This window comes from Camelus dromedarius, chromosome 25 (genome assembly GCF_036321535.1).
Source record: "Camelus dromedarius isolate mCamDro1 chromosome 25, mCamDro1.pat, whole genome shotgun sequence".
NCBI lineage: Eukaryota > Metazoa > Chordata > Mammalia > Artiodactyla > Camelidae > Camelus > Camelus dromedarius.
The window spans coordinates 6,777,526-6,800,489 of NC_087460.1; the positions used below are offsets into that span (position 1 = coordinate 6,777,526).

The 22,964-nt window shown below is 44.5% G+C and overlaps 1 protein-coding gene across 2 annotated transcripts; it reads right to left on the reverse strand.

The window, feature by feature from the left end:
* On the reverse strand, positions 1 to 22,820 carry YBX3 (Y-box binding protein 3). Of its 2 annotated transcripts, XM_031444088.2 has the most exons (10): positions 22,340 to 22,820; positions 18,390 to 18,453; positions 17,346 to 17,379; positions 14,856 to 14,945; positions 12,969 to 13,091; positions 9,787 to 9,990; positions 4,829 to 4,926; positions 3,064 to 3,235; positions 2,394 to 2,492; positions 1 to 575 (listed from the first exon to the last, which is right to left on the reverse strand). In XM_031444088.2, the coding sequence occupies exons 1-9, from the start codon at positions 22,620 to 22,622 to the stop codon at positions 2,427 to 2,429; spliced, it is 1,134 nt and encodes a 377-aa protein (XP_031299948.2). In that variant the 5' UTR covers positions 22,623 to 22,820; the 3' UTR covers positions 1 to 575; positions 2,394 to 2,426. The 2 variants fall into 2 exon arrangements, with proteins under 2 accessions (XP_031299948.2, XP_064335121.1); XM_064479051.1 differs by lacking the exon at positions 9,787 to 9,990 and having other exon boundaries at positions 22,340 to 22,817.
* Between the last annotated feature and the right edge of the window lie 144 nt (positions 22,821 to 22,964).

Below are 22,964 nucleotides of genomic sequence, written 5' to 3' on the forward strand. Positions count from 1 at the left end.
TTTCCTTTTAAGGGTAAAAATTTTATTTTTGAGGAACTTTAGACTGCACATTTTCAAAGAGAGTCACATCAGAAAGCAAAATGTTACCCTCCCCTCATCCTAGAAATAAATAAGAAGGGCATAAAATTTCTTTTTAAATCACGACACTTGGAAGTTTAGCACCAGCATCCAAAATGAACAAAAAAGGAAAAAAAGCATTTACTATATATTTCAGATTTCTTTGGTTGGGGGGGGGTCTCCCCATGTGGTATTAATAATTCCTCTTTCAATTCATATTACCAAAACAGTAAAAACCAGAAAAAATAATAATAAACCGAGTGGTTGCTGAAAGCGGGGAGGTCACTCTCTTGCTCTGTGCAGGCATTCCCAGGGTCTCAGCTTGCTGGAGACACCGGCTGACGCTTTCCTTGTGTAGCTGTTTGTCTTGTCAAGAACAATAGTAAACATTCTAATGTCCACATCTTGGTTACTAGTCTTCCACTTTATTGCTTGGACGTTTCTTTGGTGTTGGTAAGGTCGTGGTCTGTTTTTTGCTTAGTCTTATTTTTTGAATGGTCATTAATTTCTTAGGTCACCTGGAAAAAATTCAAATCGAAATTATAAAGAGTGGCACGATGACCAAGAGTTAAAGCATAAAAAGGCAAAAAATACAAAACAATTATGTAATTCAAAAAGCAGTATTTCAAAAGCTCTAAACAAAATCTACATGTGTATCTTTTATAGATTTGCAAACTAAAACATTAATTTAATGGAAACCTTTAAATATTTTTAAAAACCAGAACAGTCAGGACATAATAGTAAAAATTCTGTAAAATTATATAAAAGAAAATTACCATCATGAAGCCTTTTCAAATAAATGACACTATAGCATTGATGATTCTTCATAAGCATTTTAATGGCTGTGCAGTATCTCCTCATATGGATATACCACAATATTAACCACTTCTCCAATATTAAGACTATAAATAGTAGAAATATGTTTCCTGTATTTTGGATCATTTATTTCCTTAGAGAAAATACCTGGAAATAATGTTACTAAATAAAAGGTTATGACCAAATAACTGACACATAATTCTGTCAGTAAATGCAAGCAAGTCTGAATATGGAATTTATTTCTATCATAAACTTTCCATGCTACCCAGAGATAAAACAGAATATTCTCAGCATAGCAAATGGTCACCAGTGAAAGGCTAATTTAAATCCCAAATCTCTGCGTATAAAAGCAGACGGCATTTATAAAGTAGAAACTTACGGGGAGGGTATAGCTCAAGTGGTAGAGCGCACGACTAGCATGCACGAGGTCTCTGGGTTCAATCCCCAGTGCCTCCTCTAAAAATAAATAAATAAATCTAATTACCTCCCTCCCACTAAATAAATAATTAAATAAAAAATTTTTTAAAGTAGAAACTTAATAATGATCGCAAAACTTTATGAAATCTTAATTTTTGGAAAAATAACACTGAGACTATGAACTTTACAACATCTTTTTTAACTAACAGCTAATTCTTTATTTACTTAATGGAAAGGGCAACAATTAAGAAATAGTGAAAAATTAAAGTCTCAGGACTTACTGGATGAAAAAACTAGAATGAAGCCAACTATGGCTTCTAAATTCTTTTAAGACTGGCTCCATAACTGAGTCAGTCTTTCTAGTATATGTCTACCTGTATAAATGCAATTTCCAAGATCTTTAACAAGAAGATAGAAAAAAGCAGGAAGCAACAATGAACAAAATCAAGCTGGCTTTTACGGAGCGGCCATCCTTCCCCACGCCCTGCTTAAGTACATCGTATGCAGCACCGCACTAGATCCGTGCAGCGACCGCAGTGGGCAAGTCTGGCGAGCAACCTCATCCTACGGGCAGCATACATTCCTGAGGCCGAGGATGAAGCAACTGCTGGCGACCACTCAGGACACGAGCAGATCCTGCACTGCACACGTAAACCCGGCTCTCACGCGCCACATGCAGTGTCTCAAAATAAATGGTGGTGGCTATCAAAGGGAAAGGGGAAGGGAAAACCACTCTGGTTTATTCTACAGATCACAGTCCTGTTCCTCAAATGAGGCCTTTAAATGGTCAAACTGGCCACTAGGTGTCACAAAGGTAAAACTTTTCAAAAGTTTTCTTAAGTGGTATTAATAGTTAACAACTGTCTATCTAGAAAAAAGAAGTTGACTCTCCTTAACCCTGTCTGCGTGTTTATGCCCCTAAAACTTAGCAAAAGCAGGTCAGTCTCAGGGAGGCTGACCGCCAACACCACCACCGAAACCGCTCTTTCTCCAGAATCCTGATGGAGACGAGAGGTTGGCCCAGATGCATCTCAGAACCAGTGTCGGCCGGTCGGCGCAACTGTCGAGAATGCAGCGCTGTGTGAAAGGCACAGCGCTCCTACCTGCAGGTGGTGAGGTGCCTGGGGAGCCTGCTGTCACTCAGCACTGCTCTGCTCGGTGGCCGGAGCGGGGTTCTCAGATGGCGCGTCGCCTGCCTTGGTCTAAAACACACAACAAAACCACAACCCAGAAACAAATCAATTCAGATGGAGGTGGAAGGTCCAAGGCTAAAATCTCAAAAGTTGGAATCTTCCTGCCTGTGAAGGTAAAGCACTGTGCAAAATCTTAACGATGCTAAAGTATGCGTCAAAAATTAGAACCAGAGAAAAATGGCCTCTAAATGGCGATGAAGCCCCACTACTCCCCTGAACAAAAAGCTGTAAAAAATTATACAGTTGCTTTCAACACATGCTGAGAGGTTGAGAGGCTCTCTGTAAATGCTGTCCTTTGTCCAGAGAGCCCTGAATGCTTCAGCTCTGAGTCCCCACTAGTACAGCTAATTAGTTGAATTTAAATATTTGATTTGTGTTATGTGCAGGGCATCCCCTCCACCACATACATATACATGGATCTTAAGCAAAATGTTAACTATATATAAAAATATTATATATATTATATGTATCTGAAGTCTCAGTTTTCAGATTACAAAACCACTCTCAGAAGGGATACTGAAGTTTGACATGGTTAAGGATGCTCTGGCCGCCTCCCCTCCGGCTGGCTGGCTTCTCGCACCTCTTTGCCATCTTGTGCAGGAGCGTTGGGAGGGCGGGGGCGGCGCCGATAGTTATAGGGGCGCCGGTATCCACGGCGAGCAGACGGCTGGTTGGGACCACTGGCAGCTTGTTGATTCTCTTTATCTTCAGTCTCTCCAACAACCGGGGCGGGTCGTGGGCGAGGAGGGCCCCTGGAGCAGGGAACACGAGAGAACAGAGGACACGTGCAATGGGACGGGGTCCTTGAGAACATGAGGTTTTATTCTCAAAGGTTACTAAGTCAAGGGATTGGGACTCACTGCTAGAATTAGACACAGACTAATGCGGCAAAGGGAACAAGGTGTAAAAAAAACTGCTTTTCCATTATTTTCCCCCTTCACCCGGACACCTGTTTGTGGTGAACAAACGTATGCTGAACACAGCAAGGTCCTGGCAGGCCCTCTGGCAGGCACTGAGGATGGGAAGATTAAGAAAGAAAATGGCCTGGTCTCTGCCCTCCGAGGACCGTGTGTCGGGGAGACTCAGGGGGCTGAACATGGGGAGAAAACTAGCATCACTCACTTTGCGCCAAAGCCTGTGCTGGGATGCTTTCGTGTTAAATATTTAATTCAATTTCAGCGCTAATTCTGTGAGTTAAGATTTGTAGAGAGAAAACCAGGAAGTTTAGAGAGGATAAGTATTTGGCTGAAATATACTGGATTACTGCTTTTATAGGTCAAAAAAGGTCAAATATCACTTCCCCAGGTCCCACAGCTCGGGACTCACAGAGCTGGGATTCGTGTATGCTACCGTCTTTTTTCTGTTTTCATTAAGACATTTCTATGAAGCCTCTTCTATTTGCAAAATCCTAATAAATCATTAGAAGGATTACATCTAAAACTGAAATGAATCTTACGAGAAAAAAAGACGCAGAGTGGTACAAATCCTCTCCCAGAACCATACACTCACTCTCCTCTCAATAAACCCTCGCTGCCAAACCCTGAGGTGGTATGAATGAAGCTCTATTTTTTTTACTTACATCAAGGGTAGGGTGAGGAAACAGGAAGGCTTATATAATATAAAAAGCTTAAAAGAACTTAGGGAGTCTAGCCCAATTCAGTCGTCACAAGGGATAAAGCAGAAATAAAATAACACTCCCTTACTAACACTAAGATCGCTGGTAGTAACAATAAGCAATATTTACTGAGGGCTTTCTAGACCAGGCACCGTACTGATTATCGTAAATGCCTTAGTGCATTGAACCCTATTGACAACTGTAGAATATTGCTTATAAACCTGGGGACTAAGTCTAAGAGGATTCTAGAAACTTGCCTAAGTAATTGTAGGGTGGGAATTTAAATACAGACCAAATTTCATCTGTATCCTGATTTAGACATCTGTATCCTGTATTAGACTGCCTCGGCTATCAGAGTATTCAGTGTCCCAAATACTCCCTGGCACTCAATTCTTCCTCCGTTTGTAGCACTACCCATCAATTAATTTCTGTTTGTCTCATTAAGTATAAGAAAAATTAAGCATTAATTTATATCATGTGAAACAAATAATGCTTTTGGTTATATCATGTGAAACAAATAATGCTTCTCTAATTGTTAAGTAGGGGGAAACGTCACACAGCCATCTAAAATAAAACACCCCAGAGTCCAACCCCAAACCTGGACGTAAGGTTAAAGCAGCCACATCTTCAGTCACATAGTAGACCCACAAAGCTGACCCACAACTTCCATCTCCATCCCACTGTCACTCCCAAGTCCTTCAGCCAGTCGCCGTCAGTAGGAAACACATACCTACGGAACCTCGGGCGGTAAGTCGGATTCCGATGGACTGGTCCCTGAAGTTGTGCTCCGTCTGGGACTCCATCCTTTATCTCCCCAATCTCACCAGCCTAGAAGGGGGCAAGGAGAGTGTCACACTACAGGACAGAAGAGATTCGGCACACAGCTGCGTTCAGAATTTTTCTTTTAAAGGAAAAAAATAGAAGGTTTCATCACAAAGCTGGGAACCCTCAATTCGAACAGGGAGCTACGCACTGATCGGGTCTTTGTGAAAGACAGGATTGAAGGAAAGATTCTTTCCCACTGGGCAGTATTTTGCCTGATCCCAGTGCACCTAATTCTATTTTAAAATATTAAACACTTTGAAGTGTTCCATTCATCTCTTGAAAGAGAACCTCTATTCTAAAAGGACAAGGAATGACATTCTCACTGGAGCAATGAGCATCTCTTCAATCTTTTCCAACTCAGGCCCACCAATCCTGCAGACAGGGTGTCCCCTCAACAGGGTGACGCCTTCTCCACTCAGAGGTTCTCCCGCGCCTCCAAACCACAACTTCACCAGATTTCTTCCTTTCACTATTTTTTCCCTTTTATCTGTTTCATTCTTTACTTAAGTAAAACATTTAAAAAAAAATAAAATAAAACGTACTTCCTTGAGAAATTTATTTTAAGCTGGGGGGGTAAAATTAATTCACTGCAGAACTTCCAAGAGAAGAAAGAACGAAAAAACTAACAAAAAATCCGAACAGCAATCTCTCAAATTCTTACAATACAGCCACATCTCAACCTTTTTTTTTCCCCTCAAAATGAATATTCCTTCCTTCTCCGTACTTCACTAAGAAAAGAGAAGCAATCAGAGAAGAATTTCCATGTTAACTATCAAATCTACCAACTTGCCGGCCTTTGTTTTCCTTCTCTCATGACACTGATTAAGCGGTCCACGCTCAAAGCCAAAGCCGACCACCTCTCTCGCCTACCTGAGCCTTCAGCTCCGCCCCCTTCACTGGACATTGGTTCCCTTCTCCCCGCCATCATCTCCATCCAGGCATAGAAATGAGCTGAAATAGCACCCATCTTCTCCAGCTTTTTTCTTTAAATAATCACAAACTTACAGGAGACTTGGAAGTATAGGATCTAGTCCTCAGACCCCATTCAGGCTTGCCACTTGTCCCCAAAATGCCCTTCACAGCAACGAGACTCATGGAGAACCACACCTTGGACTAAGCTGTCTCTCCACCTGGAACAGTCCTTCGGTCTCCACCTGGCTTTCGTGACCCTGGCACTTTTAAAGGCTACAAGGCCAGTTTATTTGTAAAATACCCCTCAGTTCTGGTTGTTTGGTGTTTCCTCGTGGTTTAGTTTATGCACCTTTGGAAGGGAAGCCACAAGAGTGGCACTGAGTCCCTCTCACTGCGCCCTGTCCCACGGCGCCTGGTTTCACTTCCCACCATTACGGACAACACTGACCTTGAGATGGAGTTAAGGCTCCTTGCTGTGAGTTTCCTCCTTCCCCCCCTTTGTAATTTATGCAGATTTTGTGAAGAAGTACGTTCAAAGTCTGTAAATATCTCATTTCCCCTCAAATTCAGTATCTGTATTTCTTTCTCTCTGCAAAGATCGCATGGTTCTCTGTTTTATTCCACGAGAGAAAGTCTGTTACTCTCATTACTGGCCGGTGGGAGCCCGTTCACGCTGGCTCGGGCCCCTCTGACCCGGCTCCAGCACTCTCTGAGCACTTCCGTGCTTCCTGGCACAACAAGATGTTCCAGGCTCATATTGTGCTTTCTCTGGCCTGGCTCTGAAATCAGCTGTTTCTCCAGAGGAGCTTCTTTTTATTGGGGAATGGTATCTATAAATGAAAAACTGGAGGCCAGGCATGCTTAATGCTATTAAGGTGTCATTGACTTCACGCCATTTTGGGAGACAGAAAATAAGGAGCACACAACACACACACAAACACACACACACGCACAAACACCTGAGTTATACGCATATAAATGGATGGGTGTGTGTGTGTGTGTGTGTGTGTGTGTGTGTGTGTGGCATATTTGATCTGGCCATCTAATGGCTTCAGAAGTAAGCTGTTGGTGAGGGAAAGGGTAAGGGAGACCAGGAGTGAATTCATTCAATGTAAAAACAAAATCAAATCAAACAGAACCCTCGCCCTGACCCACACCCTCCCCCAGCCCCTGCCCCATCTCCCTGAGCTCCCTCACAGACATACACGTTAAACCACTTCTCCCACCACAGAAACCTCCTCAAAGGGGAAATGTGATACCCCTTCCTCCTCAGTATGCTGCCTCCTTCCTGCTCTTCCTTGAATTCATTCTAATCAGACTTCTGTCCTCACCACACCACTAACCTCCAAGTACCAAAGCTACACATCAAGTCTCAGCCTCACTCCCTCCACTGACCCACAGCACTTAATACAGCACCCACTCCCTTCTGGAATTACGTTCCCCTGCCCACTCCCTTTCTCGAGTCCTCTGCTAGACTCCTCCCCTCCCAAATCCAATCCTGAAACGTCGGGGTGCCCCAGACCTCAGTCCCGGGCTCTGTTTCACTTGTTCGACAGTGCCTCTCACCTGCACCATGCCCCTGGGTGTGTTTTGATGACTCCACAAGTGGCTCACAGCCTGGTCTCCCCCACTTGGGGCTCCCCTCGGCCCTCGCCCTTGTACGTGCCCTTCCCTCTGCCTCTCATGCCCTTCCAGCATGTGAGTGCCTCGCTCCGTCGCTCCTTTTAGGTCTCGCCCCAAATCCAACCCCAGGACTTTGTCAGCCACCTTATCTGAAACCACACCTTCTTAGCCAAGCCACTTTCTACCTCTTGACTGTTTTATTTTTCTGCCCACTTAATATCTCCGCTCGGAGGCAACACTGCCTGTGTGAAGATGGCCTCCAGATGACTCCTGCCTCTCCCCTTAAACCCGATCTCTCGTCACAAAGGCTTCCTTCATTCCTCACACCACACACTCACTCCATCAGAAAGGCTGTCACTTCTGTGTTTGAAACGCTTCCTAAATCTGACCTTATCACACCTCCACTGTGGCGGCTCTAATCCACGCCACGGTCGTCTCTCCACAGGGAAATCCTTAGAGCGGGTCGGCCGACTCCTCCTGCCGACTCCTCCAACAGTCCGATGAGTTCTCAATTACGTTACCTGCCTTAGCAGGTCAGTAGTTCTTTTCGTGGTCTGCCGGGCTCACTTCAGCTGCTCTAGGATGTCACCTTCACCTCACCTCCTAGCCCTCTCCTCTTCACTCCTACCATCCCAGCACACGAGCTGCCCTTTGGTTCTCAGAACGAGCAAAGCTGCTGCTTCTTCGGGAACTTTGATTCACACACACACAGAAACAGCAATTAAACATACAAAGGATGAGGGGTCACCAGAATACTAGACTGGGAAGAGACTGAAACACACAGAGTAAGTTTAAATCAAGCTCTGCCCCTTTTCGCCCATGTGACCTTAGGTAAAAGTGGCTACTTTTTTTTAACTGCTCAAACCTTTTCATCTGTAACGACGACAAAAATACAGAAACCACTGCCAACTTCCTAAAGCTGCAGGGAAAGCTGAAGAAGAACTGATGTCAAACATCTGTCCTTGGTGGATGCCAAACGACGTTGCTCCCTTTCCTCCGTCAGATAATCCTTCTCTCAAAGACTACAAATATTTCAACTATGAAATGGGTAAGAATTTAAACCTAAGTTAAAACAACTGAGTGCAATGATCAGAAAAAACAGACATTTTCAAAATCAGTTTTCACCCTGCCTCTGGAAATGATGCCCTGCACGGCACTCAACACTCCCTGCGCTCTGAACCTTCAACCCCTCACGTGAGATACACTGCATTTCCAACAGTTTGGAAAAGAATCATCATATTCTCAAAAAAGTACAGCACATACGTATACGCGAAACAGCAAGGATTATTTCAGGAAGGCACTACTAACGCCCTAAAAATAAATGTGTATTACATCTCCCTGACTCCTCCTGCCCTCACTTCCTAGAAGCCTGGAGTCTGCCCTAAAGAAACCCACTACGCCTCAGGCACCCAGTCTCTCCATGTATGCAGGGCTCCTGTTATTTTTAGCACATTTGTCAGGGACAGCTGCTGCAGAGGAGAAGGGCAGAAAACAAGAAGCAACGCGGAAGGAACACAGCCGTGCATGGCAGGCCAGGAGAAGGGGAGCAGAGAACAGACTGAACACAATGTTCAGTCAAAACACTTAGTGGAAAAACAAAAAACAGAAACCAAGGACATTAAGAGGAAAAAGCTGTGGCCAGTAGTAAAGAAAGCGACGTCCTATCCCAAGATGTCCAGGTTTCCTGGGAACTGCGAAATTGGTAAAAGGCTTGTTAATGGCAGGTCAAGCTCACAACAGCTCTATCAATAATTTGCAGTGAAAAAAGAGAAATCAATCAATAATCAATCCTATGTTAGCTTCTCTTAAAAATCGATACTCTCTCATCTCAATTAAGGCCTTTATAGCTGTTATCTCTCCTGGGGGCCTCATGCCAGCCTCTGCCTTTGATTTGCTCATCACAACCCCACGGAGGAGGCAATTATCCCCATTTAAAGGATGGACAAGTGACTCTCAGAAGCTCACAGGTAATAAGCAGCAGAGACAAGATTCACATCCAGGCCTGCCTGGCTTCAGAGCTGAGCTCTGACACACACTGTCTGTCTCCACTGCATGTCTTTTATTCTTCCACAAGCTAGAAGCCATGCCCTACCCACCGGCGTCCCCAGTGACAGGCAAGGCTCCTGGGGTCACACCTTTAGAAGTGTTACTAGAATGATCATTCTGCAAAAGCAGACTGGAGGCCTTGCCCCCGCTCTGGGAGCATTGGGAAGCCACAAGCAAGGTTTTATTTCCGGCAGCTGGTGTTGGAGGAGGAGGAGGAAGAGGATGCAGAGGAAGGATGGAGGGGTGAGGACTGCTGAAGAGAGGTCCCAGGTGCAATGTTACCTGCATTCTGCTGGGATGGGGAAAGGCCCGGGAGCGGCGGTCAGAGGTCTGTCCCACGTGGTAAGGCGGGAACCGCCGCCGGTACTGAGGGCGATACTGGGGGCGGCGCAGCTGACTCCGGGCGCCAGGGAACTGCCCGTCAGTGGCAGGGGGGTCAAATCCTTCACTGCTGCCGCTCCCTTCCTCCTCCTCCTCCCCAGCGTACTAGCAAAGCAAAGAAACAGAGGTTCAGAAGGAGTTTCAGCAAGGAAAGAACCAAAGAATACCATTTAGGGTGAATATCACCGAAAGAAAAACAATTTCCCCCAAAGGAACAATTCTACTATACAGGCAAAAATGCATTTAACCCAGATTATCAGGTGACTTCCTGGGATAAACGATTTTAAGATTAAAGTAGATCTGTGCAGATAAAATACCAAGAAGCAGAAAAGCAAGTGCCATCACTCTGTAACGCATTTGGTAAGCATTCAATAATTACAATCGGTGAGTTATCAGTTGATCAACCACCCAAAAAACATCTACAAGGTTTATAATATTTACCTCCACCAAATGTGTCTCCATCAACATTTGCCATCCACTGGGGCAAAGTCAAGGAAAATATATTTCTTGGCGGCTGGTGCTACCAACAGGTTGGTCCAAAGTGGTTTGCCTCCTGGAGCAGTTCTCAAAGTGTGGACAGGGTCTCTGAAACCCTTCCCAAGGCGTTATCATAGTGCTAGTAAGGTACTGTCTGTCTGCCCCTTCCCCTCTCTGAGTGTTGAGGGGGCGGTGTTGCCCAGAAGCTAGAGTGACTCGTGGTCTCTCGGCAGCCCGAATGCAGAAGGGCTGTGGGAACCCAGCTGTCTTCTACTAAACCAGACATCAGAGATTTGCAAAATATAAAGCAACACCACTCTTCTCACTCAATTTAAAAATCTGGTTTTCATTAAAAAAAAAAAGTTACTTATATTTATATGTAATGAGTTTATTTTAAATAAATTAAATGTTTTAAATTTCTGCCTTAATTTCTAATGCATTAAATATTAAGATATAAAACCACACAAATAAAAGCTCTGGGATCCCATATTTAAGCACAAATGGGTCCAAAAATCAAAAGGTTTGAGAACCACTGACTTATGTCATGGTTCTCCTTGTATGTTTAGGAATAGTTTTAACTGCACTTTAACAGATAGTAGTAAGTAATAGATACAGACAGTTTCTAAATATAGTCCTTATTAACAAAGCAAATTATTGACTCATTTTATATTTTTTCCTATATTTAAACTACCATATCACATACTAATGTTTTATATAAAAAATATGTAAGCAAACAGCTAAACACCCCTCAAAGAAATTTTTACTTTGATTCTTACTTTAAAGAGGAATTGCAACGACACAGGCAGGCTTAAGGGAAGTAACTGATTTTTTTAAATGAAAAAAAATAAAATGCCTGCTTTTGAGGGTGAGGCCATTTACGGTTCAGAACCCTCCAGAGCCAAGCCCACATGGGCAACTAAACTCCCAAAGAGGAAAAACTTCGATTTTAGCCTCAACTGGTCTAATTTCAGAAAAACCAGGCCCTTCTACACTTTCTGAAACTGGTATCCGATACAGTCCGCAACGACGTAAAGACACGTCAGCACAGAAAACGCCGACCAAACTATCCAAGTGAGACTCAGTAAAGCGCTTTCTCTGTAGGTTTTTCTGTGTCTTTTGAGCTGCGTAGAGCCAAACCCTTCATCAGGAGTTCCACTTTACAGAGCAAGAGTAATGGCACCACCACTGCCAAGCAGGCTCTTGACAGACACTCAACAAGCCGCTGGGACTTAGAGGCATCAGAGCAGGAAATCTTCCCTTATGTTTACATTCAGAATTTTGCCAATTTTATTTCTAAGTATTTTTCACCTGCATGACTTTAGAAATTTCCAGCTGAGGAGGAAAGTCTTTAAAGAGAAAATTGGCACTAAAGGTTTTCTACCACTTTTACTTCTAAATTAGCCTAGAAATAAAAAAAAAAACTAAAACTTGAGCTCCGTGAATCTGGTGAACTTGAGTTAGCAGTAAACTCTATGGTAGTGCAATCTTACCACCCCCTACACAGCTTATTATTAAAAATTAAATACAAAAAGCAAAACATAGGTAAGAAAAATATATAAAGAGAAAAACAATATGCCATGAGGCATCTGACAAAAACCAATGTGGGCTGCATTCGAAGATGGCAGAATAAAGAGAGGAAGCACTCAGGGCAACAGAGATACGAAGCTATCAATGTGTAGAGATAAATCATTCGCAGTCTGCAAATACTTTCTTCTGGTGAGATTTTTTCAAAAGTATTCCTTGGATAATATACATAGCCCCATATATTATACATAGATAATATACACTGGGCTTACAAAGTGTCCTCAGTTTTATTCTATAGCACAAACCTCAGGTACTAATTCTAGAAATGTCCAGAAATGACTCAAATCTAACAGGTTCCCCGTGACCACAGATGAATGGGATTCTTCTGGGTGCCTTGAGAATGCTTTAAACTGAGCCTCCTCAGAAAACTCTGGCCAGACAAGGTTGTAAACCCTTCCACCTGGATTGGTACCAATCTAAAGAACTAAAAATCTGGAGAACCACTTATTGCCTCTTTGCTTTGAAATAATGGGAAATGCTATGCTAAATAAAACAGCCACAAAACTGAGGCAAATTACTGACTATTTCTATGGCCCACACTGTTTATTGCTTATTCCTCAGCTATTCCCCCTTCCTCTTTGCCAACCAAAGGCTGATTTTCTTAGAAGTTAACGGTACCAGCGCCAAGGGATGAAAAACAGGTTTAAGCCAATCACAGAAATCCCATTCCTCGGTCCCAGTGAGTGACTAGGTTCCAGCCAGACAAGAGAGCCACATGAAGAGAAAGCCTTTTGGACAACCTTGGCACAGCCCACCTTAATTAAGCCTTCTTGTTACGGGATAATTATATGTCTGCTACTTGCAGCCAAATACACAGAAACTGATACAACTTCTGAATGGTGAGTTTCCACTAGGACCAGTGGCTACAGATCAATTCTGGACACTAAAAATTTCCCATCAAAAAAAAAAAAAAATCATTGTGTCTCCAGGAGAAGATACAGCATTTTTCTGCTCCAAGTATCTACACTTAATTTTAGCTGTGAAGACATCTTCAGTCAACATTAGGCTGGGGGACCACGTACATTGCGGGGCGGCCCCCGGCGGCGGCCGTAGTAGCCACGGCGGTACCGGCGCCGGTCAGCAGCGTAGCGGCTCCCTTCCACGGGCACTCCATCCGGGCCAGTCACGTTGGCTGCTTCTGCCCCCTGAGAAAGAAAACAGAGGCGGCCTCAAAATTAAAAAGAAGCCAACCTAACTACCAACAAAGCCCCCGTAGACCGCCAGAGTTACAGACTGCCAGAATGTACCAGAAACTCTGATCATGACCTCAAAAACACATCCACGTTTTCCAGGGTTAGCAAAATGCTTGCTGTCCTGATTTAAATGTACACAGCTGGTCTGCTTCCACAGCCTGAACCGTGCCTTCTTGTTTGGTTCAAGAGCAGGACTCGCCTCTTTAAAGAACAAACTGGTAAATATAAGGAAACTGTAAGTGCAGAAACGCTAGACTGGGAAGAATACTCCTCAGGAAAATAACTGAGATACTGTTATCTTCCTAGAGAAGGTTGCAGCCCACGTGTTACTCTCCGAGGCACTAAGAGAATCCGCTGGTGGGCTTCCATGGCTCTGTCCAGCATCAAGTTATCATGAGGGAAACTTCTCCCATCTCAGCAGCAGCAGGAACGAAGGGTCCTTGACTGAGCTTCCACATACATATGGTCTCCACAAATGTGGTCACTCTTTAAACCTTCTTCTTATCCTTGAAACAGACTTGGCATTCTTATTCTCATATGGACAAATGGATCAAATGGTTCAAAAATATAATTCTGACAAAGGAGATTCAAAAGAGTGTATTACACACTCTACATCAATTTGTATAACCTTAAATTCTGAAAATACACAGAGGTAAAATTAACCTAGCAGAACAAAATTTTAAGAGCTGGATGGGACATCAGAGATCACTAACGGCCAGCATTTGCTGGTAAATGATTTCAAATTCCATGAGATTTGCAAGATACCTGGGGGATCACATTGGTAAAGAAGTCATTTAAATTTCTATATTAGATGAAACAAAGTGTTTTTCTTTTAAAATAGAAAATAGTTTGAGAGCTGCTAAGAACATGGGCTGTGGAGTGGTGCGTATGTGAAAAGAGCGCACGGGAGGTGACTAACCATTCACTCAGCTTGTAACTCAGCTGAGACGGCTGGTAATCTGCCAAGGCAGCTCCACCATAGACAGTTTTAAAATGTTTTTGTCCCTCTTTAACATCATTTTACTGACCTCTATAATAGACCGCTGATTGAACACAAAGATTAAAGGACACTGCTAATATTGGAATTAAATATGTAACAGCATAAAAAAAAATTCTGCAGATGCACATCAAGATGATCCATTGGCCCCTTGGGTTTTCTTCATCTGAACACAGTTGTCATACAGGCCACAGGCGCCTCTGGCTTTCCAAAAGCCAAGCCAAAGAGAAAACACAATGATTATATTTGATTTGAATCTTCTTTTACTGTGACTAAAACACTATTTACTGTGTATTATTTGGGCAGAAGAGCTTGCAAATCACAGCCTAAAATCTTTAGTCTTAGAAAAAGAAATCTTTGGCACCAAAGCAGCTTTTATCTATTTTAACACTATAAAACCATTTAATTTTAATCTATACTTGAATATACACTTGGTGCCAAAATAAAATATGCCATGTTAAATCTTGAGAAATTAGCTTTTCCTTCCATAATGAAATAGGGTTCATCATTTATTAAAATAGAAATTAAATGTCCTTTTATATTATATCAAACAAAGCATACGATGCCATTCAATAATCAGAAATGTTTTTACTTGAGTCCCTTCTTTCTGTCATTCAAAAACTCCAAAGCACTGTCAATTCATTAAGGGCTGAGAGACCATTTACTCTGCGAGAAGGCCGTACCAGCACCCTGGGCACCCAACCACCGCCTCCTCTCACCTTCTCTCCTTCGACCACATCAAACTCTACAGTTTCTCCATCTCCTACACTGCGCAGGTATTTCCGTGGGTTATTCTTCTTGATGGCGGTCTGTCAAGAGAATAGAAAATTCCAGATTAAGTATATGCCCAAACTGGCCACAGATTTCATCACCTTCAAGTTTCCCAGTTATACTGAAGAAACTGTTGCTCTAATATTACTTTTTAAAATTATTCTCCCAACAAACCTGGATCTCCAAAACCACAACAAAAACAAATCAAAAAAGCACTATAAACCTACGTTCCACATTACTTTCTTGATTCATGCTATCCTTCAAAATCCATCTTGATAGGTGGATTAACCAGTGCGCAGTCACAGCCTGACACCTGGCTGCGATGCTGGGTAGATTACTTCCCCCGCACTACTAAGTGTCTAAGATTCACACTTTATCTTCATGAGGGGAGGGCGGGGAGGATGCTTTCATGAAATCTTACACGCAGAAACACACAAATACATTCTAGGGCAGAGATTTCATAGATAAGAGAAACTGCTAACCTCAAAAGAAGTTTTAAAAATGTCAAGGGGATAAATATTTCTGATAAAATATACAAAATTACCTCAACATTAACATTAACTTTAACATTACAATCTTCCCCCTCCCATGTTATGGCTGAGGGAACCATCCGGAGGCTAGTAAGTGATTTATCTGAGATCACAAAAGACAGCTTGGGGAAGACAGCGGGGAGGAGGAGGGAAGGGGGGGCATGTATACCCCTGTGCTCTTATCTATATGCTAGTTACTCAAAATTTTCCCATCTCACCATTCACATGTCACCTCATCCCTACACAGTCCCTGATAACACACTGAAAAGTTAATGAAAATGCTCTCCTGCACTGAACACCTGCACCTAAATATCTGCTTGTGAAACAGGCCCGTTTTTTTCAATCAATGGAAAGAAGAGAATGACTCCTGCAAATAAAATTTTCCATTTCTTTAGCTGGTATCTCTAAATAGTTAAAGGGGCCTCTGAGTTTCTTTGGAACTAGGTCAACCTTATTTTATAAAGCGATTAGGCATGTGTAATCCAGCCCTTCCCTTACTCTGAGTAGGAGGGAGGGGGAAAAAAAAAAAAGAATGAACCAATAGGGCAGAGACCTCACCCACAGAGGAAAAAGGCAGTTCAGGACAGGATATACGCGCAGGCAGCCTGAACACTCAACCATTCCAAAAACAGCCCCTCCCTGCCGGCTCGCTCCCTTTTTCCTGTCAAACTGGGCGAGCCTCGGCACACCGAGGTGACTCACTGCACAGCCTCCCTCCCGGGGCTGGAATCAGGTCACAACTCACAGGCAGATGAAGCTGGCCATGGGTACAGAGACTCCTTTCACTCCAGCCGTCCCCAAAACGCCGAGTTCTTACCCCAAAAGGCCTACTAGCCTCTAGGTGTTATAAGCAACACTTTCTTTCAGTCTGTTATGACTAAAAGTCACTGTGTCTGGACAAAATAACCTACTCCAGCGACCGAGGTACAACTGAAATGTCACTCATAGAAACCACAACGGGAGAGTCTATCCTTCCATATCACTATCTCCAGGAACCAGACTCCACCCCGGTACACACGTGGTCCTAAACAGAAGGAAACACACACACACACAGCCAGCCAGCTGCTGGCCAGCCTGCAGGTGAGTGTGCCGGTGCTGGTACCTGCCTCTGCGTCTCCTTGTCGTTACAGACTAAGAACTACACACACGTGAGACAATTCACTGAAACCTAACACACGGAACGAACAGAGAGCACACCTACTCCTTTCAACCTATTTTGTAAAGCCAAGTCCAGCACACATAATGTCCTATTAGAACAACATCCTAGGCTAATACGGTGAAGAAAGACTGAGGTTCCTATAGCAGAGAAGCCCACGTTTTCCAGATTTTACCAATTTGCTACATTTCCTTTGAATCTAGGGGAATGTGGGCCTTTTTGCCCCGCCCACATGCTAACCCAGCCTGGTTTCAGCAGCAGTGAGGACCAGCGTGGGAATCAGGAGCTTTCTCCAGTCTTAGGTACACACACCCTAACCATCGGCTTTGCTGTGCTGCGCTATTCACTTCAAGTTCCAGCTGCTCCAACAGGGAACCCTTCACCAATGCCCGCCCAGGCCGAAGAGGACGGGTCCCAGTCAAACACTATGGAGGAACCACAAAGGCAGGAGAATAGGATGCTGACATGGAGACCCAAGGGCTTTTGCTAAAGCTTTAAAATTCAGAAAGTGGTCTGACTAGTACTTCCTTAAACTACAAAAATAAAAACTGTGTGAAAACAGTACGATGGGACAGAGGAGCTTATGTGCTAATCTTCAAAAGTGGAACTGAGCACTCTTGCCAAAAGAAAACCCCAGAAAGAGCTGGAGTAGAGCAGCAGTGTGCAGGACCTCACCTTGGGAAGGGGACGACAGCACATTACAGAAGCCCCTCCCCTCAAAGAGCAAACGTCACATTTATTCTCCCACTTACCTGATGGACAAATACATCTTCTTTGGTGTCATTTCTATTGGAAGATAAAAAGTTCACAATTAAAGATACTAGGTATGTGAACAAACGTAAAAGAACAGATGTTTTGTGAGTTTGGATTCCCAGACCTCAAAACACAACATGTTTGTTTATCCTTGAAACTTAATTCAGATGCCTCAAAGAATCCTCATTAAAAACTTCTAAACCCTCAAGATACCCACCCTACTCCAGGTGACCCCAGTGCTTCGAAACAGGCATACAGATTCAACAGCCAGAAACATCCCTTTCCTCTCAGCTCTTCCTAAATCACATGCTGTGTAACCAGAGCCCCAGATTCCCCTCCCAGCAAAGCAAAGCAAAGCAAGATGGTTAAAAGGACAGGGCACAGCTGTGAACGAGGCTCTCCTTACACTGAAACCTAAAACAGCTCCACCCTCGTCCTAATCGCCCCAACGCACCCACCAAAATATGCAAGGAAGAAACTAGAGGAATTTTTTTAAAGGGGGGGGGCATGGGCAGGGGAGTAAAGAAAATGAGGATATCATGTGGAAACATTATGACACCCCCAGCAGCTCACAGTTGTGTTCTCATTCCTATATGGCTGGAAGTTACCATGGCTTCAAGAAAACACTACGGTTTCCACACAGGACTTGGACCAGACCTGGGTTACAGATCCAGCTCAATTACTCATTAGTCGTGAGACCTTAGGAAAGTTGCTTAAGCAGTCTGAGACTCCACTTCTCCGTCTGTGACACCGTGGATACCGACTCAGTCATCCCCCGGCCCTTCCCATTTCTGATTTAATCCTCCCCCCACCACCTCTTGTCTTTTCATGGCCAGACTGTGTAAAATACGTTATTAATTTATCAGTGTTTTAGAAATGTATTTAATTAATATTTTCTGATCAGCTTAGAAATGAGAATATTTACAGTGCTCAGAAATCTTAAAACTTAACACCAGCCATCAATAAAGGATGGGAAGAGACACCAACAGCAGGTGCCACAACATAAGTACACATTGAAAACACGCAGAGATACACACACCTACCGATTTATAAATCCATATCCATTTCTGACGTTGAACCATTTGACAGTGCCAAGGACTTTGGTGGCTAAAATAGGATTAAGCAGATAAATTAGTATCTGACCTACAAAGAGATACAGCTCATACCACTAAGGTCTTGATAGCATTATTTAAAGCCTAAACATACCTGAGGAAACCATTAAAAGCTTAACTCCAAAGTATATTGGGAAGGAAAATGGAGCAAGTGAAGATGTCACAGGGAAAAACTTTTCAGAAGACTAAACCTTTCTTCCCTGTTAAACTTTTCAGTAAAGTCCTAAGATCAGGAATGGGCATAAGTCTATATAACTCTGCAAGAGGCAAAATTGAGAAACACCATTCAAGGAAAAACAAAACAAAAAATGCTCTTTAAAGTTTTGTTTGTTTGTTTTGTATATTTTTTTAAATTGACGTATAGTCAGTTTACAATGTCGTGTCAATTTCTGGTGTACAGCATAATGCTTCAGTCATACATATACATACATATATTCGTTTTCCTCTTTAAAGTTTTAACACAGAAAATTTTTCTGAGCACAAAGGAAAGTTCACAATGCAAGAGACTGCAGACACACAAAGTATGTACCAATGACCTGACACATAACTTTCACACTCTCAAATAGTGGGCAAACTTTAAACAGTGAAATAGTAGCTCCTTGTTAGTAGCTAATCTACAAAGACCTGAAGAAACTTGTCTCAGTGCCAGACGGGGCCTATCAGGGAGTCAAGAGTAATAATAGAAGTGATGCGGTCTCAGCCCAGTTCTGTCCTTACCACCCTGAGACATGATGTAACAGGCCTTTTCAAAGCAGTGATGAATTTGGGATTCTGTTTCATTGTTTACCCTACTCTCCACAGCTGGTGGGAATCAAACAGCATTTTCTTAATAACATCCCTCTCTTTACCTTGATGATTGTCTGTACTTTGTGTCGTGAGTACATTTCTGCACAACACTAGATTTCAATACATTTAAGAGAAGGAATCCAAACAAACAGTATGGCCATATAACTTGTACTCGCAGATTCATATCTATTTCAGCCACTTATGATTTTAGATGACTCCTTTGAATCGACTGTGAATAGCAAATCCAGTACTTCTAGGACATGCCTATGTCTAAGCTCAGGACATGCATAAAGCAATGATCAAGACTCAGTGAAACAGGAACAATAGGGAACTTTGAAAAAGAAAAAAAAATGCTTAGCAGAGAATGGAAGTAACAATTAACATTAATCCAAGCTGCCTCTCTATGAGATACAAAGTTTTTAATTTCCAAGGATAAACAATAAGGATTCAGTTTTTAAATTCAAGACTAAAACAGTAATTAGGACTGGTTTTGCTGTGGGAGGGGTTAGTTCTGAGTTTGGTAGACTGATATGCTTGGGGAAGTATTTTAGCTCTCTTTGTAAAAAGAGGGGGAAAAAACATCTTCCTGCCTTCAGAGTCACTCTGCCCACCACTGACTGAGCAACCTCCAGACCTAATTCCAAGTAAGGAAGATCTTTCCAATGAAGAGATTAAACCCTTAAAATCTTCAGTTTTAGGCCATTCTAATAACAGCAGCAAGGCAAAGAAGAAAAAAAATTCTGTATTTTAAATCCAAACGTACACATATGACTGTTTTTGATAAATTACATGCTTTTAAATCACACATTATTTCAAATCATATGCTTTTTGTCTCTCCTTTCATTTGCCCCACAATTAATGACCCAGAAGAACATAAGGAAAATGCAAAGCTAGGAACTCCTTTGATTCATTTTCATACAGTTAATGTCCCTAGGCACTGTCAAAGGCATGATCTTCGTTAGAAAAGCAACAGTACTCGGGAGAAAGATCAAAGTGATTTCCAAGTATCACTTCCATCTAGGCTGCAGGTTACTTTTACTCCCAGTGTAGTTTTAAAAAGTTTCCTAATTCCACAAACATTCCCAACCACTTCATAAGGCCAAATGCATCCATGCACCCTTCTTGCCTTAAAACCATAAACTCACTTCACATCCACGGAGGGGGACATGGGGGCAGAGGAAGAATGTCAAGCTTCTATGATGTTCATTAGAAGGGAAATTTTCTTTCGGGAGGTGGACTCTTTCCCCAGCCTGTGGCTAAGCACTCAAGTTCAAGACCGTTTGTAAAATCGAGAATGGGAGAATCCCAAACTGGAATTCCATTTCAGTCGCTTTGTCCCTGGCACATTTCAGGCACCCATGTGTTTGCTTGGCTAAGGAAAAGGAGATGGCAGAACACACTGGACAGAGACAGTGTTGAAATGTCAGGTAGAAGGCTGTCTGTCATTTGAAGAGCTGGAGTGACAGTGGAAAGGTCAAAGACCTCCATACTCATCACCAGGGATGTTAGAGGCTTACGAGCAGTTGGTGGTTGAGGAAGTTAATTTATCTGTTTCCTTCATCTTTAAAGATTTCTGTTTCAGCTTAAAATTTGAGAAGATTAGTCAGACCCAGAAGGATACAAGAATCAAGTGAAAAACTGCAAAATTTCTTTACAGGAAAATAAGTTATCATTAAGAATATATCTTAATACTGCTTTGGATAAGCCAAGGCTGTCTCTCTGACATTCTGCACGGAAGTGTTCCAAGAAACACTTGTTGGAAACAGTATCACAATGCAACACCGAGGAGATACAAGCAACTTTTAGTCCGGTGAACTGAGGCTGTTTCGTTTCTTAACCTACACAAGTTACATCGAACATGTTGACAGTAACTAAGTAAAATTTAGCCCTTGAAAAACATGAAAACAGGCCCCTTAAGGCAGGAAACATTAGATGACACTTTTCTTTCTTCACATTACTCCCCCAGTTTTCTTCCTAGAAAATTGGTCAGGCAAGACTCAGAGTCATCAAACAAATCCCACCCAAAATAGTGAGAATTTCTCTAAAGCATCCTACACGCTCTCTTAACTCTCCTGTTTAAAAAAGAGTGAATGAAAAAACAAACACTCACCTTTTAGAGACCTGATTCCCCACCCACCTGCTTTATGAGCCCGTTTGGGCCTCACACAGGGCGTCACTTAAGGAGAGAACGCGCCAAAATACATGACAAAACCAACAATGACCACAGGACACCCTTTGTAATGCTCTGCCCCACCCCGGACCTGAACATCTCATCTTCCCATTTCCTTTCTTAAGTTACCAGTCCCAAGATAACGATGCTGTGAACTAACGTCATATCCACACTTCCGAGGAAGTTTTTTCAGCTGCTGCACGAAAAGCTTTCCCACAATCCAGGAAGAAGACAACGTGTAGCAATTGGTAAACACTGAAAGGTTCTCTGCAGCAGCGGGCTCAGAGAGGGCGGAGGACGCGGGACCCAGAGCCAAGTTTCCCGGAGAGGATTGCAACACCTCTCTGCCGGCATGTGGCCGTCAGCAGCATGGCCTGGTTCCCGTGCCCCTGTGGGAAGGGCGTCAGGGACAGACACCTGAGCCTTCCCGGCAAGAAGCTTTTCCAACTTCCCCTCCCGGTCTCCGAGCGCCTTCCTCTCCCCCGAAAGAAATGCTCTCCCCGATCCTAAGCGAGGACCCCTAAGTTCCCGTCCGACATATGTACCTGTCCCATCCCTCCATCCACATGCATCCCAACCCTGGGTCCTTCCTCGCGACTGCCGCTCCTTCCCCCTTCGCATCCGGGCCTGCTTCGCCGCGGGAGCGTGCGACAGTGCCCGTCTCGGGGACCCAAGACCCCAGCTTGCGGGTCCTGGACCAGGAGGGCGCACTCGGGGGGCGGGAGCGCAGGGCGTCGCGCGCTCACCTGGCAGCGCCAGCGGGACAGGCGGAGCCCGGGCACCGGCGCCCGGGACCCGACGTCCCCGGGGACGCGACGCTGTCCGCTCTCCCGTCGGGTGGGGGAGGCGGCCGGAGCTGCCCACACGTGCTCGGCGGCCGCCCGCCCCGCCCGGGGCAGCCCCCACGCTCCCGGGCCTGACTCACCGAGAACTTTCTTCTCCGCGTCTTCACTGCCGGCGGCGGCCGAAGAGGCGGGGGCCGCGGTGCCCGGGGCTGCGGGGGCCGCGTCCCCCGCTGGGTTTCCCGCGACCAGGGCGGCGGGCGCCGGGGCCGCGCCGCCGCCCGCGGGGCTCTTGGGCGCGGGGTCCTGGGGGGCCGCGGCGGCCGCCTCCGCCGGAGCCTGCGGGAGGGTGGTGGTCGCGGTGGTGGTGGTCGCGGTGGTGGTGGTGGTGGTGGTGGTGGTGGTGGCCTCGCCCGCCTCGCTCATGCCGCCTCCTCCGCGCTCACTCGGGCACCTCGCTGGCGGTTGGTCGGCGGTTAGCGCGGCTGCTGGTCGCGGCGGCCGGGGCTCGCTCTCGGGGAGGCCGGTGCGGATCTCGCGGCGCGGGCGGCGGAGGCGGCTCGAGCTCTCGGGCTGCGCGCTCGCTCTTGGGCTCCTCGCTCGATCTTACTGCCCCAAAAATGGCCCCGCACAAGTTTTTCTAGGCGGCGCACCGGCCCGGGAGGGAAGAGGGTGGGGAGAGTTGGCTCCGGAGTTGGGCATCGACTTCATTAGCATTTAAAGGCACCCGGTGCCTTTCCGCCCACCGGTCAGGCCGGGATGGAGCGC

Bases quoted from the DNA above. Each gene is read 5' to 3' on its own strand.
- YBX3 (XM_031444088.2), bottom strand. From the start codon at position 22,622: ATGAGCGAGGCGGGCGAGGCCACCACCACCACCACCACCACCACCACC. The intron at 18,454-22,339 runs GTGAGTCAGGCC...ATCCTATTTTAG, and splicing joins CGCGGAGAAGAAAGTTCTCG to CCACCAAAGTCCTTGGCACT. The intron at 17,380-18,389 runs GTAGGTGTGTGT...ATCTTCCAATAG, and splicing joins GGATATGGATTTATAAATCG to AAATGACACCAAAGAAGATG.